The sequence below is a fragment of the Cetorhinus maximus genome, chromosome 14 (genome assembly GCF_964194155.1).
Source record: "Cetorhinus maximus chromosome 14, sCetMax3.hap1.1, whole genome shotgun sequence".
Lineage (NCBI taxonomy): Eukaryota > Metazoa > Chordata > Chondrichthyes > Lamniformes > Cetorhinidae > Cetorhinus > Cetorhinus maximus.
In genome coordinates, this window is record NC_135892.1 from 47,159,992 (window position 1) to 47,178,448 (window position 18,457).

At 46.8% G+C, this 18,457-nt stretch overlaps 1 protein-coding gene across 1 annotated transcript in view; it reads left to right on the forward strand.

The window, feature by feature from the left end:
- The window catches only part of LOC144690122 (ribosomal protein S6 kinase alpha-2), a 435,548-nt gene that overhangs the window by 396,467 nt on the left and 20,624 nt on the right, over positions 1-18,457 (forward strand). Inside the window, exon 18 of the mRNA XM_078557599.1 lies at positions 9,060-9,136. Coding sequence (XP_078413725.1) covers positions 9,060-9,136 — 77 coding nt within the window. The remainder of the gene's footprint in view (positions 1-9,059; positions 9,137-18,457) is intronic.

The window sequence follows — 18,457 nt, forward strand, 5'->3', positions numbered from 1 at the left end:
ATTTAAACTCTGTTTCTTGGTCACATGAACAAAAATGGAACAATAGAACAAAGACGGGATCGGTGTATTGATAAGCTTATCCAAGAGGTAATGAGAAGTCACTGAAGCAGTGACCCAAAATGATGTGGAACAATAAGGAATTCTCATTTTAGCTGCTTCCAATGGGAATTTTATTTATTCATTTGTAGGATATGGGCGTCACTGGCTAGACCAGCATTTATTGCCCATCTCTAATTTCCCTCATTCAGAGGGCATTTAAGAGTCAACCATATTGCTCTGGATCTGGGGTCACATGTCACAGGCCAGACCAGGTAAGGACAGCAAATTTACTTAGTGAACCAGGTGGGCTTTTACAACAATCAACATCATCAAACTTTAATTCCAGATTTATTTTTATATTGAATTTAAATTTCACCATCTGCCATGGTGGGATTCAAACCTGGGTTCTCAGAGGATTACCCTGGGTCTCTGAACATTAATCCGGTGACAATACCACTATGCCACTGCCTCCTCTCCACGTTCATGGTTAACAAAGCTAGCCTAGGATTAGACAGAGGGCCAGGTTTCAGAGAACACTGTCCCAGGAAAGTAAATATATTTTAGCCCACTTAAAAGGGTCAGTGTGGCATATTTTCTTATTTTGTTGACTGTAAAATAAAGCAGTTTAACAATTCATAGCTAACATTTAATAGTGTTACTTCACCTGCCTTTCAGAAGATTGCGAAAGTACATATGAAGGGGAGCATGTTGTCCTGTTCATATAAGAGTGTCTCATTGTTACATGGCCTCTAGGCTTGCTGTCATATGCTTAGATAGTGGGTAGCAAAAGTAAACTTTATCATCAGAGATACATGTTTGTTTACAGGAAAGACTGGTGATGCTAACTAGGAGAACATCTGAAGTAGACTTGAAATTTGTAGCAGTGCTTACCAACTGTTTTAATCAATACACTGTTACAATCCTTTCAGTTGTCTCAAAAATGTGGTTTGAGTATGGGTCAGTGTTGCAATTCCCATTTGACCAAGCTCAGTACTGTTGCATTATCTGGGTCTTCATACAAATACAAACACAATCAAAGGACTGGGGTTGAACAGAGCTTTATTGGGAGACCTTTTCATGCTTCTGTTTACATGTGTTACTGACTGCGCAAGACTGACTAGAACACGTGATAAACATCACTTCCTTTGATGATATATATATTTACATAAACATATTTTCAAATGATTATACTTATTTTATCCAACACATTATCTTAACATACAAACCAATATACTATCACAACACCTCTTAAATAAAATACCCTGATAGTTCAACACTAATGTGTCCACAAATAGCTTGTGGAGCAGAAAAAATGTTAAGGTTAAACAGTTTACAGAGAGCATTCAACTGTAACACGAATACTTGGAATACTACTCCTCAAGGTGTTGCCTATGTTTGGAAGTGCACTGGTTTATCAGCTGACTCAACCAGACCTTGTAACAACTACATGAAAGTGTGCTTTTGTTGGGTCTGTTCCCTCATCCTGAAGACTGTATTCAGACTAACTGTCTTCAGTTGTCAGTGTGCTTGCAGGTTGGTCACTCTGTCCGTGCCTGGCAGAGGGTCCCTTGAGATGAAACCTATTCCTTCTGAGCATCACTCCATTTGGTGTCGTCACCTCATAAGGTTGTGGTTCCTTGCGTACCCTTGACACTTCTTCTGGGATTCACGTCAGCTCTTGTGGGTGTAGGATCCTCAGCTTCTGGCCAATGTAAAGTGGTGGTAATTCAGCACATGCATATATCATGCATGTTTTTCATCCTGTCTCACCTCTAACATACCTAGTCTGTCATTGTGAATGACTTACTTATGAGGTGCTTGGTAAAGTGGTTCACATTGATTGACCAAACAGGATTTCAGTGGTGGTGGCAATCCAGAGTCTAATGGAGTTGCACGACGATGTAGCAATGCAACCTGGATGTCTTGTCCAGTTTCTGTGTGCTTCTTGATTAGCAATTTCACTGTCCTGACCATACATTCAGCCATTCCCTTAGAATGAAACTGCCAGGGTATTGACATGATATGGCTGATAGTCCATTTTTCACACATACCTTGAAAAGACCACTGTCTGACACCACTTCCAGCACAGCACTGAAATGACTGAAGATAGTGCTAACAGTGCTGGCCACTGCTGCACTTGATGTGTCCCGAAGCTTTGAGCAATTGGGAATTTAGAATGATAGCCATGGGTAAATAGTTTCTCATGCCCACTGTGAACATGTCTGTTGCTCGCTTGATCCATGGCAAAAACAGGATGTCATGTGGTTGGATTGGCTCTTTCTGCTGACTGGCTTGGTGTTCCTGACACGCATCACAAGCCCTTACTACCTATTTGATGCCCTTGCTGATGCTGGGCCAGAACACTGATTTGCATGTGGTCCTGGTAGAGCTAACTAGGTACGTCAGACCAAAATGATGCCGGAATTAATACTTGACGTCCTTTGAAGAGCACTCCATTTGAAATACCAATCTCATCCCAATATGGCCAGTATGTCCTCAGATCCATGGGGATCTCCTGGATGGTTTCAGACCAACCGTCTATAATGACCTGCCACAATGTTCTGAGTACTAGGCCTTGAGAAGTCTCTCTCCAGAGTTACCCTCACTTGTGATAACCGAAGCAGATCAGGTAGATATTGTAGACACCTCGAAGCTTGTCAACCTGAAAGTTGAGCGGTGTGTCTCATGCATTTCTGGAGTTAGGCAGTCTGCCAAAGTGTCTGCTGAACCATCTGATTACTGGGTTTGTACCTGACGCCACAGTTATAGACTTAAATCTTAATGAGTAAGCTCTGGAGTCAAGGCGGTGCACTAAACCATTACCTCCAGATCATTTCCAAGGGTCTGTGGTCTGTCTCAACCATGAACCCTTTCCCGAATAAGTATGTGTGGAATCTGGTGATCCCAAAGACAAGTGCAAGAGTTTAATGCACGATATTCGAGTAATTTTCCTATGTGGGAGGGGGGTGATAGACTTTTTGATCCAAATGCAATGGGTTTGCTGTCCTGAAGAAGACATGCACGAGGACCTTCCTGTGATACGTCAACTTCTAGCATTATCACTTTCTGTGGATCATAATGTTGAAGATATGACTCAGCTGATAATGCTTGTTTCAGTGCATTGAATGCATGATGATGAACCAAGGCATTTTTGTAGGTCTTCCTTGTCCTGCGGTGTTGGCATTGATTGGATGTCTTTGATCTTGCCAGGGTCTAGGAAGATACTTGCACTAGAGTAAATGGATCCAAAATAAATGAACTGTGGTCTGCATTAATGGAGTACTTTCTACCTTTGAGAAACAAAGCTTTATGCCTGGCAGTCTACATCAGCAAATGTGAGTTTCTGTCATGTTCTTCTTTTGTGCGTGAAACCACAGCGATGTCATCTGCAATGCACACGCAGCCTGGTACCTGTTCTGTAATGCCTTCCATGTTAGTTGAAAAATGTCTTGGCTACCTGATAGCCAGAAGGTACATGGAGGAAACAGTATCTGCCAAAAGAGTTTCTGAATGGCATCAGCTCTTGTGACTCCTTTGACAGGCATACGGAACAAATCTGTTTTTGGCACAGAGCTTGGAAATGTTGGGTAAAGCTCTTCCAGTGTTGGTACCTTTTGAGGCTTTTTTGGCGTCCTTGGGTCCAAACATAACCGAATGGAACCATCCTCCTTGACTGTGGTGGTAATGGGCTGCAATAGTCCATGCGGTGTTGCACTCAGTGAATTATGCTTTGTCTCTCCATGCTATCCAATTTGGTCCGACAAAAACAAAAGTACACAAGAATTAGAAGCAGGAGTATGCCATGCGGTCCCTCGAGCCTGCTCTGCCATTTGATAAGAACATGGCTGATGTGATTATTGCCATAGCTCCACTTTCCTGTCTGCCCCCCCACAACCCTTGACTCCCTTGTTGATCAAAAATCCATATACAAGAACACATTGACAAGAATTCCGTTTTTCTCCTGCTGCATTTCCATAGTGGGTCAATAGATGCCGCTGCATCTTCCTTGAGGTGGAGGACTGCATCTCTGTGGAAGTCACCAACTGTGTCAAACCTGTCTGGGCACAACCTTTGGAGGTCTTGGATTGATTTTATGGGTGTGCGAGTACTTTGATTGCTATGGTCTTTTGACTGGGCCAACGCTTGGATAGTCGGACCTTGTAGGAGCTTGTAGGGCCATGTTGAGCTCATCGTATACTGGCAATCCTGCTACTGCTGGACCTAACACATCCACTATGTGAAATGTCTGCCCAGACCAGGCTAAATCTTTGTACCTGCATTCCAGGTTTAAGGTGCCAAGCCAATGTATTGGCAATCCATTGTAGGTCATGAGCTTTATGGTGGTGGGTTGGACCGCCGATTCCCATCTCTCATGGGATATATCCTTGAGAGTGCAGAAAGGTAGGCTGTTGGCACTTGCACCTGTGTCAATCTTCACTCACAGTTGATGTCTCCCAGCTTCATTTCAGCAAATAGTCTGCACTCTGCAAAGGCTTCAGTTTTGGTTATGGAATTAACCTGTTCCCTAGAGTGATCATGTAAAACAGCTGCTCAATCATCACCTTGATTTGTCTCACAGAATCACAGAATTGTTACAGCCCAGAAGGAGGCCATTTGGCCCATCGTGTCTGCACTGGCTCTCTGAATGAGCAACTCACATAGTAACATTCTGCCACCTTCTCCCCGTAACCCTGCACATTCTTCCTTTTCAGATAATAGTCTAATTCCCTTTTGAATGCTTCAGTTGAATCAAAGTCTCAGGCAGTGCTTTCCAAACCCTAACTACTTGCTGCGTAAAAAGATTTCTCCTCATATCACTCTTGCTTCCTTTTCTAATTACTTTAAACCTGTGCCCTCTGATTCTTGATCCTTTGACGAGTGGGAACAGTTTTCTCCCTATCTGTCCAAACACCTCATGATTTTGAATACCTCTATCAAATCTCCTCTCAGCTTTCTTTTCTCTAAGGAAAACATTCCTAACTTCTCCAATCAATCTTCATAACTGAAGTTCCTCATCCCTGGAATCATTCTTGTGAACCTCTTCTGCACCCTCTCGAATGCGTTCACCTCACCTAATTTGGTTCGGCATTCTCCCATTTCACAGATGTTCCAGTGCCTATGGCGATGCCTCAAAGTATCTCACCTCCCTTCGCCTCTGGGTGACATGCATTTGTGGTTGGAGAGCTGCCCACTCTAGCTTCTGGCCATCTTCCTGCTGCTAGACCTCTGGCAGAGCTTGGCCCAGTGTCCTCTAAAGCCACAGTCCTTGCATGTGTCTGCCTATGCCAGGCATTTTCACGGTTTGTGGGTGGGCCCACAGTTACTGTCCATCTTTGCTTGGCTGCTCTGGATATCGAACCAACAGTCATTCCAGACCCTAAGGCTTGCAAACATTGTCTTCCATTGCACTAGCAAATTGCCCCCGCAAGGCAATTGGTCCTGGCTCAGTTTAGGTACAATCAAATCTAGTTTGTACAGGTCTCATTGCCCCAGAACTGGCCCAATATCCCAAGAACCTAAAGCTTTCTCTCCTGCACCATTTTTCCAGCCACACATTCCACTGCTTTATCCTCCTATTTCTATACTCACTTGCACGTGGTATCAGGAGTAATCCAGAGATTCCTACTTTTGAGGTCCTGTTAGCCCATTTCCACCTAGCTCCCTAAACTCTGACTGCAGGACCACATCCCTTTTTCTACCTATGGCATTCGTACTGATGTGGACCACAACCGCTGGCTGTTCACACTCCTCCATCAGCTCTGCAGCCATTCAATGACATTCTTGACCCTGGCACAGGGAGGCAGCATACCATCCTGGATTCACACCTGCAGCCATGGGAAATGCATATCTGTTCCCCTAACTATTAAATCTCCTATAACTATTGCTCTTCCAGATTCCTTTGTGCCCCCTGTACTGCTGAGCCAGCCTGGTGCCATGGCCCTGGCTCTGGCTGCACACCCACATGAACTATCTCTTTCGTCAATATTCAGAACTGAATACTGGTTGGAGAATGAGATGCACTCAGGAGACTCATGAATTACCTGCGTGTTTCTTCTTGACTGGTGGTCAACCGTTCCCTCTCTCCCTGCATACCGTTAAGCTGCAGGATGACCATATATACAAACATGCTATTCAAGAAGCTCTCAGCCTTGGGGCTGTGCCACAGTGATGCCAGCTGCTGCTCAAGTTCTGAAACCCAGAGCCTGAGCTGCTGCAACTGATGATACTTCCTGCACATATGGTTATCTAGGACACCATCCTTGAGTCATGAAACAGAATATGCACTCCAGAGGTCAGAGCTGCCCTGCCATTGAAAAAAGACTCAGAATCACAGAACTGTTACAGTGCAGAAGGAGGCCATTTAGCACATTGCGTCTGCACTGGTTCTCTGAATGAGCAATTCACCTAGTGCCATTCCTCTGCATTCTCCCCATAACTCTGAATGTTCTTCCTTTTCAGATAACAGTCTATTCCTTTTTGAATGCCTCGATTGAACCTGCATCCATCACATTCTTAGGCAGTGCATTCCAGACCTTAACCACTCACTGCATGAAAAAGTTTATCCTCATGTTGCTTTTGCTTCTTTTGCACATCACTTTAAATCTCGTTCTCAATCCTTTCATGAGTGGAAACAATTTTTTTTTCCTTATCTACTCTGTCCAGACCCCTCATAATCTTGAATACCTCTATCAAATCTCCTCTCAAATTTCTCTTCTCCAAGGAAAATAGTCCTAACTTCATCAATCTATCTTCAAAAATGAAGTTCTTCATCCCTGGGACCATTTCTGTGAATCTTTTCTGTACCCTATCCAATTTCCTAAAGTCCGCGCCCAGAATTGGATGCAATATACCAGCTGAGGCCATACTAGTGTCTTATACAAGTTCAACATGACCTCCTTGCTCTTGTACTCTATGCCCCAATTAATAAAACTTTGGATATTGTATGCTTTATTCTTTCAGCCTCTCCTGCTACCTTCAATAACTTGTGCACAAACACACCCAGGTCTCGCTGCTTCTGCACCCCCTTTAGAGTTTTACCCTTTGTTTTATATTGTCTCTCCATATTTTTCGTACCAAAATGAATCACTTCACATTACCCTGCATTGAACTTCATCTGTCACTTGGCCCATTTCACCAACTTGTTTATGTTCTTTTGAAATTCAACCCTATCCTACCCACAGTTCACAATGCTTCCAAGTTTCGTATCATCTACAAATTTTGAAATTGTGCCCTGTACACCAAAGTCTAGGTCATTAATACATATCAGGAAGAACAAGGGTCCCAAAACTGACCTCTGGGGAACTCCACAACAAACCTTCCTCCTGGCCAAAAAACATCCTTTAACCAGTACTCCCTGTTTCCTGTCTCTCAGCCAATTTTGTATCCATGTTGCTACTGTCCCTTTTATTCCATGAGCCATAACTTTGCTCAGAGCCTGTTGTGCTGCACTGTATCAAATGCCTTTTGGAAGTCCATGTACACCACAACAACGTACCAGCCTATATAAAAGTAAAATACTGTGGATGCTGGAGAAGTGCTGGCAATGGCAGCAGACCTGGCAGCATCTTTGGAGAGAGAAACAGAGTTAACATTTCAAGTGAATGTGACTCTTCTCCAGAACTGAAGGGGGGTCAAAATGTGATGGGTTTTAAGCCAGTGAAAAAGGGGAGGTAGAGGAAGAACAAAAAGGAAGATCTGAGATAGGGTAGAGGGCAGGAGAGTTTAAATGTCAAAGATGTCACAGAACTAAAGGGAGAGGGAATGATAATGGTTGTAGCAAAGAAACAAAGAATTTGTCTAGAGTGAGTGTGAATGGCAAACTAATGAACAGAAATAAAAATAGAAAACACTGGAAAAACTCAGCAAGTCTGGCAGCATCTGTGGGGAGAGAAAAACAGAGTTAAATTTTCGAGTCCATATGTCTCTTCTTCAGAGCCATATGGACTCGAAACGTTAACTCTGTTTCTCTCTCTGCAGAAGCTGCCAGACCTGCTGAGTTTAAACAGCATTTTGTGTTTTTATTTCAGATTTCCAGCATCCACAGTATTTTGCTTTTAGACTAATGAAAAGCTTTGTCTGAAAGCGAAAACATGAAAAACAAGATTCAGACCAGCATATGGGCCAAAAAACAAAGAATCAAAATAGGGCATAGAGTTCATGGTCTGAAATTGTTGAATTCAGTGTTGAGTCCAGAGGGCTGTAAAGTCCCTAATTGGAAGATGAGGTGCTGTTCCTTGAACTTGTCTGGAGCTTCACTGGAACATTGCAGCGGGCTGAGGACAGAAATGTGAACACGAAAGCAAGGTGGTGAATTAAAATGCCAAGTAACCGGAAGCTCCAGCCTCTGACTGCGCCCTGATCTGCTCCACCTCCCGGCACTTCCCAGATGAACTCCAATGCGCCCCAGTCCACTCCAGTTCCCAACTCTGTCCTGGTCTGCTCCAGCCTTCAACTTCTCCTGTTTCCTCCAGCTCCCAACTCCACCCTGATCTGCTCCAGCCTTTGATTCCTTCCCGGTCCTCTCCAGCTCCCGACCCTCTCTCCAGGTAAATGTCAGTTTGTCCTGATCCACTGCAGCTCCCAACTCTCTCTCCAGCTAAGACCTGTTGGATCTGCCTGCATTGGATCACAGGAAGCCCAGCCAATCAGCATTATATTCAAATAACTGCCACAATCTGAGGAATGGAATCTATTTAAATATTATAATCACATACATGCCTTTCCAAAGCAGGTTATTCAGACACCCCCAAACCTGTCACGGTTGAACCGTAAGTAGGTGCATTCTCAGCAGGTTGGGCTAGCTTTATGCACATTTGCTAATTTTACCCACCCCCACCCCACACTCCGCCCAAGCCTCTCCCACCTGTTGTGGCGGTGTTAAAATTTCTCCCAAACATTCTGATGATAAATCATGCATTTTCCAGCAATTTGACTGAATCGACTGAAATGTAAATTTTTTAAGGATCCATTGTATTGTCTTAAACTGATGAATAAATAATTTCTTAACATTTCTGCTATAGGTACTCAAGAGGCAAGGATATGATGCAGCCTGTGACATGTGGAGTTTAGGGATTCTACTCTACACTATGCTGGCAGGGTAAGACAGCGATTGTTTTCATCAACAGAATGTGTGATTGGCTGCCAGGAGGGTGAGAGAAATCTGAAAGTGAAGCAAGCAGGGACAGAAATTTTCATCCCATGGGCGGGCACGCACCCGACTGAACAGGAGTAAAATAGTGCGCAATGATGTCAGGTGAGCATCCCGACGTCATCGCACATTCGTGCGATATTTCGCTCGACAGGTGCGTGCAGGTGCCAAAGCAATGCCCGCCATTAATTAATGGGCTACTTAAGGCCCTGAACAGTCCAATTGACTGTGATTTTACCTTGCCTGTGCAATTTTCTGCTCATCACACAGGCAAAATGGGCCAGCGGCCAGCCGACATTTTCGCAAACCTCATCCAAGGGCAGGATAAAAAGGGGGTCAGCAGCATTGTCACTGTGTGTAGTGAGCTGTTTTGGAGATAGTTTGCTTATTGGTACTTGGCAGCTTAGCTCTGTTCGGGGCTTCATTCTTAGCATTTCCAGGACTCAGTGATGTCTGCCAGACCCCCAGAGGATTCAGACCGTGTGGACCCTTCCAGGTATCGGCCAACCTTCTTTTACCCTGGTAATGGAGATTGTGGCCTCTGTTGGGGGCACCATCTCAGAGGAGGAAGAGAGGGGCAGAAGGGAGAGGAGGCCAGATGTCCCAATGCAGCTTCCAGGGAAGGGACCTGTGGGAGGAGAGGTGCAGGCACAAGGGGTGCAGGGCCAGCAGGTAGTCCAAGGCCGCAGAAGACGCCACTATCCTGCTGCCAGAGTTTACAGGTAGCGATGCAGCTACCTCAATGTGTCTGAGGTGCAATGCCGAGGGAGGCTCTGCCTCTCAAGGGAGACCATGACCTCCATTTGCCAGATGATTGGGCCCGAGATCAGCTCCAACTGTGTGGGTGGACACCCCATGCCAGGTGTTTTGAAGGTCACAGTGGCCCTCAACATCTAAGCCTCCGGCTCTTTCCAGGGCTCAGTGGGGGATCTGTGTGGATTTTCCCAATCAGCTGTCCACAGTTGTGTCAAGCTGGTGACTGAAGCTCTGTTCAGGCAGGGACTGGTCTTTATTCTTTACAATACGGACGAAGCCAGCCAGGCTGAGTGAGCCAGAGGCTTTTCAGCGATTGCTGACTTCCCCTGTGTCCAGGGTGCAATAGACTGCACACATGTGGTCATCAAGGCGCCAGTGGGTGAGCCCGGTGCCTTCGTCAACAGGAAGGGCTTCCACTCCATGAACGTGCAGATAGTGTGTGATCACAGGATGCTGATTCTACGAGTCTGTGCAAGGTACCCTGGCTTACACCCTGAGACACTCCCAGGTGCCGGGGCTCTTCAGTGCTCCAGTCCTACGATGGATGGCTGCTGGGTGACAAGGGCTATCCATTGAAGAGGTGACTCATGACGCCTCTCCGCCACCCAAGAACAGAGGCAGAGAAGTATTACAATATGAGTCATGCCTCCACAAGGGTGGTGATAGAGAGGACCACAGGTCTTCTCAAGATGCGCTTCCGATGCCTGGACTGTTCAAGGGGAGCACTACAATACCCCCCAGAGCGGGTGTCACTGATAGTGGTTGCATGCTGGGCTCTCCACAATCTGGCACTGGCAAGGGGGGACCCACTGGAAGAAGAGGATCTTGACGCAGCTGCATCGAGCCACAGATAATGAGTCCATTAATGAGTCCGAAGATGAGCACAGTGAGGAGAATGCTGAGGGTGTGGAGCCAGACCTCGGTTACCTCCAGGGAGGTAGGGACACCAGGGACGTCTTCATCCAACGCTCCTTCAGCTAGGCTACCAAAGATCAGCTTCAAACAGATGCCAGGGCTGCCTCTTCCATCCCAAATGTCTGAAGGGACCCTTTCATTTGAACACAAAGAACACTCAGTGCCTGTGCAATAAAGTTCAGAGCCACTTGCGTCCAGCATTACATACTGGCGTTCCCTGCACCAATAAAATAAAAAGGTGAAGCATACTCAGGCCATGACGATAAAAACAACATTTATCTCATTGTGGCAATTCCAAATTAGTTACATAAACTTCTCTGGTCTTCATTCCCAGACCAGTATAGATAGAGGAAACATAAATGAACATAAATCATCTGTGACCTGTCCCTCTTGTGCTCATGGTGTCTTTAACTTACGTTTGCGAGTGCTACGTCTAGGTGATGGGAGCCTCGGGGCTGGAGTCCCCATTGATCATTGAAAGACGATGGCACCATGATGCAGATCTCCATTGTCTCACCAGGGTGCCTAGCATGCACAGTGACAGTGTGATGACTTCAACTAATGACATGTCCTTCTTCTCCATTTTAGGTTTGTCAGCAGTTGTCTGATCTCCGGACCCCAAAGGGCCACCAATGACACTGGAGGACCACCAGGTGTCATTTTCACCTGCAACACACCCGCTCCCTGAAGCAGGCACCAGCGCAGATACCAGCTCAATGGGCAATAGAATGGTGGCTAGTATCTCAGTACACATTGGTGAGGGCACATCAAGGGCATCTTCTTGCTGGCACCGGCATGGGAGACAGCCTGCTGACTCTGCTGCCTTGTTGGCTTTGATGGACCTTGGTGGTTGTCCTCTGGCCAGTGGAGCCTGTGCTGGCCCTGCCTGGGAGGGAGCGGCCAGTGCCATGCCTGGCATCTCCCCACTCATCACAGCCTCATCAGATGCCACAGTCACTGGCAGAGGGGTGGAGGAGCTGGTGCTGTCATCTGGAGTGCCCTGAGAGGAGCCCACAGAGACAACAGACAGCTCATGCGCCAACGTGGGGTCACTGTGGACCTCCCTGCTCACCACTGATGGATGGGCACCTAGCTGGGATACTGGGTGCCTCATCCATCTCCCACACTGACACTAATCACCTGAGATCAGTGCCTGTGTTGAGGGCTTGTAGGTCCGAGCACAACCCCAGGAACCCCTGATTCTGTCCCTGGCGCTGCCTCTCCATGAGAGTCGCCACTCTCTCAATGGAGGAGGCAGTGCGCTCGCACATGACGGTCAAAGCAGTGCTCATGCTCTGCATAGACTCCTCCATCTTGGAGACCATGGCATGTTGACCCCCATGGATCTCTGCCAGATCCTCCCGCACATCCTGCTGGACGTCCAGCATCTGCCGCCTAATGGACGACTCCAGAGGCTCATCATCTGCCTTTAACTGAGCATCATCCTGGTCCCCAGCAGTCCTACGACTGCTGGCACCCTGAGCGCTCTCTGCCTGCATCTCAAGGGATTGTGATGTTCCCTCACTAATGTGCACCGAGATACTAGCCGCCGCTCTATTGCCCACCGAGGTGCTGGCATCTGCACTGGTGCCTGCTTCAGAGAACGGGTATGACGCAGGTGATAGTGGTGGTACTCCAGTGTCAGGGGTGGCCCTTCGGGGTCCAGAGATCAGACATCTGCTGGTGAACCTAAAAGGGAGAAGAAGGACACATCATTAGTTAAAGTCATCACCCTGTCACTGTACATGCCAGGCACCCTGGTGAGAAAATGGAGATTTGCATCATGGTGCCCTCATCTCCCGGTGATCAATGGGGGCTCCAGTTTTGAGGGTCCCATCAATGAGAAGACTACACTAGAATGGTTGCACAATCCGAAACTCTCACGGCTGTGCCCTGCGCTCTTACCTTCATCTGGCATCTCCGCCTCTCCACACCGGGTTGCATGTCCAGGGCATCCTGCTCGAACCAGGAGAGCAGCAGCAGGTTGGGTGGGCCTCGGCCTGTACGTGCCCCCTCGACTTGACTATGGCTCGTCTTCTCCTGAAAGAACAGAACAACATTGATTAGTCCACTCTCTACCTGCAGCGCCATTGCAGCCTGGCCAACCCCCGCTGAGGAATACCTTACAGAGCACATCCAAGTTGTGGCCCTCGAGCCACAAGCACTCAGTCCAAGCAGCTGGGGTCACCCCCTTGGCCAGCTCCGGTGTCATTGACAGTTGGCACTCAGACTCTAACACCCCTGAGGTCCGTGGGGGGCTGGCCAGACCTTAACATATCTGCACACTGACCCATGCCAACACGGTACTTACCCTTCCTGAGCACGACAGGTCATTGAAGTGCTTCCGGCACTGCACCCATGTGCGCCACACCACGTCATGGCTGCTGACCAGGGCTGCTACCTCCCCTCATGCCCGCTTGGGACAAATGTGTCCCTCCTGACAGCCACCTCCTCCAGGAGATCAGCAAGGCACTCATCAGAAAAGCGGGAGGCCGAGTGCCCACCTGACCTGCCCTGCCACCTGGCATTTGCAGCCGCACTGGACTCCATCGTTACAACGGCAGACAGACGTCCTTCCCTGGCAGCCTTTCTGGTGCTGCCTGGGCCATTTTTAAACCGGCCGCTGGGTCGCCATTGGACCCGACAGGCCGCTACCCCTGCTCGGCCCTTCCCGGCCACTGTGAAGCCACATTTGATGCTGGGCAGGCCTTAATTGGCCCGCCAGCATGAAATCATGGTCAGGGCCCAATTGCGGCCACTCCCGGGCCTGCCCGCCACGCCCACTCAATGAGGGGAATATTTGCCCCAGTTTTCTTTCTCTCCCTGTTCTGCTTTGATGGACGTTCACACTGCTGGGAATATACTAGAGACCCATAAACAGTCAGGGGGTGATAGAAGAGTAAATATGTAGGTAAATTGCTGAAAATTGCAGAAACAAAGGGCAGTAATAGTTAAGAGACTTCAACTGCCCTAATATTAATTAGGATAAATTCAGTACAAAATATAGGGAGGGCACAGAATGCTTAAACTATAGTCAGGAAAATGTTCTAAGCCATTACATGTCAAGCCCATCAAGCGAGGGCATAGTTTTGGACTCAGTTTTAGGGAATGAATCTGGATGGGTGGAAATAATATCAGTGGGAGAATATTGTAATGGGAGTGATGATATATCATTTTAATGGCAAATGTGGTGTATCAAAGAGTAGAGACAAGGTAAGGGAGGAAAATAGTAATATGGGAAATGTAGGTCAGAGAATGGCAGGAGGCCAGAGAAAAAAACTAAGAATGAACCAGCAATCAAGACTAGATGTTACAAAGATAACAAAAAGACAAAACTAAAGGCTCTGTATCTGAATGCATGAAGCATTTATAACAAAGTAAATGAATTGATAGTGCACATTGAAGTAAATATATATGATCTGATAGCCATTATGGAGACCTGGCTGCAGGATAACAAGGATTGGGTCCTGAATATTGAGGGGTACATGACATTCAAGAAGAATAGGAAGCTAGGTAAAGGTGGAGGGGTAGCACTGTTAATCAAGGATGGTATTGGTGCAAAATAGTTAGAGATGACCTTGGTTCAGGAGATCTGGAAGTAGAATCGGTTTGGGTGGAGGTGAGGAATAGTAGGGGGAAAAAGTCACTAGTGGGAGTGGTCTACAGGCCCCCTAACAATAGCCACAATTTAGGACAAATTATACAAGAAGAAATATTGGGTGCTTGTGATAAAGGGACAGCAATAATCATGGGTGACTTTAATCTACATACAAACTGGAAAAATCAGATTGGTATCAGTAGCCTGGATAAGGAGTTCATAGACTGCTTCCGAGATAATTCCTTAGAGCAGCATGTTCTGGAACCACCCAGAGAGCAGGTTAAGTTATATTTGGTATTCTGCAATGTGACAGGATTAATTAATGACCTCAGAGAAAAGGCACACCTAGGTGGCAGTGATCACAATATGATTGAATTTTATATCCAGCTTGAAAGGGAGAAGAGAGGATCTAAGACTAGTATTTTAAACTTAAATAAGGGCAACTATGTGAGCATGAAAGCTGAGCTAGCTGAAGTGAACTGGGAAACTAGGCTAGTGTATAGATCAATAGAAAAGCAATGGCAAACATTTAAGAGGATATTTCAGAATACTCAGAATAAATATATTCTTACTATAAAGAAAAATTCTAAAAGGAAGACCCACCATCCGTGGTTAACTAAAGAAGTTAAGGAAAGCATCAAACTTAAAGGAAAAGCATATAACTGTGTAAAGATGAGTGGCAGGTCAGATGATTGGTCAGAATATATAAAATGGCAGAGAATGGCTAAAAGGTTAACCAGGAGAAAGAAATTAGAGTATGAGAGGAAGCTGGCTAGAAATGTAAAAACAGATAGCAAGAGTTTCTACAGATACTTAAAAAGGATAAGAATAAGTAAAGTGAGTGTTGGTCCTCTAGAGAATGAGAATGGGGAGTTAATAGTAGACAATAAGGAAATGGCAGTTGAAATGAACAAATATTTTGCTTCTGTCTTCACCATAGAGGATGCAAAAAACATTCCAGTAATAGCTGTAAATCAGGTGGTGGAAGGGAGAGGGGAACTTGGGCCAAGATTTCCCGGTCGGTGAGCGGGGGGCGGGGCCCACTCACCGAAGCATAAAAAGACGCGGGATGACGTTGGGCGGAACTCCCGACGTCACCCCGCCTCATTTCAATTTTCAGGCAGGCGGGGGCGCAGCTGAATCAGCTGTGCGCCCGCCGACTGTCAATGGCCAATTGAGGCCATTGACAAAGTAATTTAAGTAATTAATGGACCTGCCCGTCCAACTAGAAAGGTTCCACCAGATTGGAAAGTAGCAAATATAACCCCTCTATTCAAGAAGGAAGGGAGGCAGGAAACAGGAAACTATGGGCAAGTTAGCTTGACGTCTGTCATGGGGGAAGGACCTTCCCCCCACCCCCCGGACCTCCAACTCCCACCCAACCCCTCACCCCCACCGCCACCCTCCCGACCACCGACTGCCAACCACCAACACTCCCAACCCTCCCAACCTCTGAACCCCCCCAACACCCCGACCTTGAACAACCCCACTCATGACCTCTGACACCCCCACCCCTGACCTCCGACACCTCCCATCCCCCATTCCTCCAACCTCTGATACCTCACTCCCCCGACATCTGACACCGCCACACCCTTGACCTCTGACACCCTCACCACCGCACCCCCCAACCTTCGCTCCTGTCCCTCCGGACCTTGGACCCCCCCCAACTCCCCATGGGTTTCTGACATCCTCCCCCTGACTTCAGACCCCCCCACGAACCCCACCTGGACCTCTGAACCCCCAGACCTCTGACTCCCACCCACCCCCTGGACCTCAAAGCCCCCCATGACACCCCCAGACCTCAGAACCCCACCCCATGAATCCTCTCTGACCTCAGACCCCCCCCCCACGAGCTTCACCAGCCTCCAACCCCTCTGGACCTCCGACTCCCACCCAACCCCTTGACCTCAGGCCCCCTGCTGAAACCCATTGGACCTCCAACCATCCTCCCCCCGGACATCCGACTCCCCACCCTTTCCCCCCCTGCCCCCACACCCAGCCCCCCAGACCTCCAACCAACCACCCCGAGCTACCCCGGTCGTCCGGCTCACCCCCCCGACCTTGGATTGCGCCTGATCCTCTGCACCCCCCCCACAAATCCTATCCACTTACCTGAAACATTTACCTTTGCCCTGGCCAGTCAATTCTCCTGGCCCTTTAAACCTACCTGCTTTACAGCAGCAAGTGCTATAAAAAAAGGGGGCATGCCCTCCTTGAATCCCCTGGAGCTAGACTTCGCTGGGGCCTGCGAGGAGTCTTTCGATGCAGGCCCCGAGCAGCTTTGGCAAACCGGAGGGTCAACATAATTTTCAAGTCCAGGTAAGTAGGTATTAATTTCTTCTAATTCCTGCAGGCCAGCGCTTTCAGATTCTAGTCGGAAGTTACAGCCCAAGGAAAAAGTCAGCGTGGTTTTGTGAAAGGGAAATCATGTTTAACCAATTTACTGTGGATAAAGGGGAGCCTGTAAACGTGCTGTACATGGATTTCCAGAAGGTATTTGATAAGGCGCAATATCAAAGGTTATTGCGGAAAATGAAAGCTCCTGGTATAGGGTGCAACATATTAGCATGGATAGAAGATTGGATGGCTGGCAAAATACAGACAGTATGTATAAATGGGTCTTTGTCTGATAGGCAGAATGTGACAAGTGGAGTCCCGCAATGGCCTGTGTTGGGGCCTCAACTTTTTACAATTTACATCAATGACTTAGATGAGGGGAGCGAAGTATTGGTAGCTAAATTTGCAGATGACACAAAGATAGGTAGGAAAGTATGCTGTGAAGAAAACATGAGGAGTTTGCAGATAGTTACAGATATGTCGAGTGAGTAGGCAAAGATCTGGCAGATGGAGTATAATGTGGGAAAATGTGAAGTTGTTCACTTCGGTAGGAAGAATAAAAAAGCAGAGCATTACTTAAATGGAGAACAACTGGAGAATTCCAAGGTGCAGAGGGATCTAGGTGTTCTAGTGCATGAGTGACGAAAGTTAATATGCAGGTTTAGCATGTAATCAAGAAGGCTAATGGAATGCTATCCTTTATTATGAGAGGAATCAAACATAAAAGTAAGGATTTTAAGCCTCAATTATACAGGGCATTGGTGAGACCTCATTTCAAATACTGTGTGCAGTTTTGGTCTCCTTATTTAAGGAAGGATGTAAATGCATTGGAGGCGGTTCAGAGGAGGTTTACTAGATTGATACCTGGAATGAGCAGGTTGTTTTATGAGGATAGGTTGGACAGACTGGGCATGTTTCCACTGGAGTTTAGAAGAGTGAGGGGTGACTTGATTGAAATATATAAGATCCTTAATGGTCTTGACAAGGTGGTCATGAAAAGTAAATTTCCTCTTGTTGGTGAGTCTAGAACTAGGGGGCACTGTTTTAAAATTAGGGGTCACCCTTATAGGACAGAGATGAGGAGAAATTTTTTCTCTGAGGGTTGTGTGAGTTTGGAACTCTGCCTCAGAAGGTGTTGGAAGCAGGGTCATTGAATATTTTTAAGGCAGAAGTAGATAGATTATTGTTAGACAAGGGAATCAAAGGTTATCGGGGATGGTTGGGAATGTGGAATTCGAAACAGAGGTCAGCTCTGATCTTATTGAATGGCAAAGCAGGCTTAAGGGGTCAAATGGCCTACTCTGCTCCTACTTCATATGTTCGTATGTTCATGATCACAATTCAGTTAGATTTAGTGTAGTTATGGAAAAAGGATAAATATACCAACAAGATTAAAGGCTCTTTTTTGGCCAACATGTACACAAGGGACTGAATGGCCCACTTCTGTGTTGTAAATGTTTCTACATTTCTAGTAACTGCAGTTGAGACATAATTATGGATGGGCAATAAATGCTGGGCCTAGCCAGTGACACCCACACCCCATGAATGAATAAGAAAAAAAGGTATGCCAGGCATCACTGGATCTCAGTCCTGTGATCTCAATGCACAGCCCCGAAAATCATTAGCAGAGAGGTTGTAGGTACACAGTGATATTAAATCCCTTT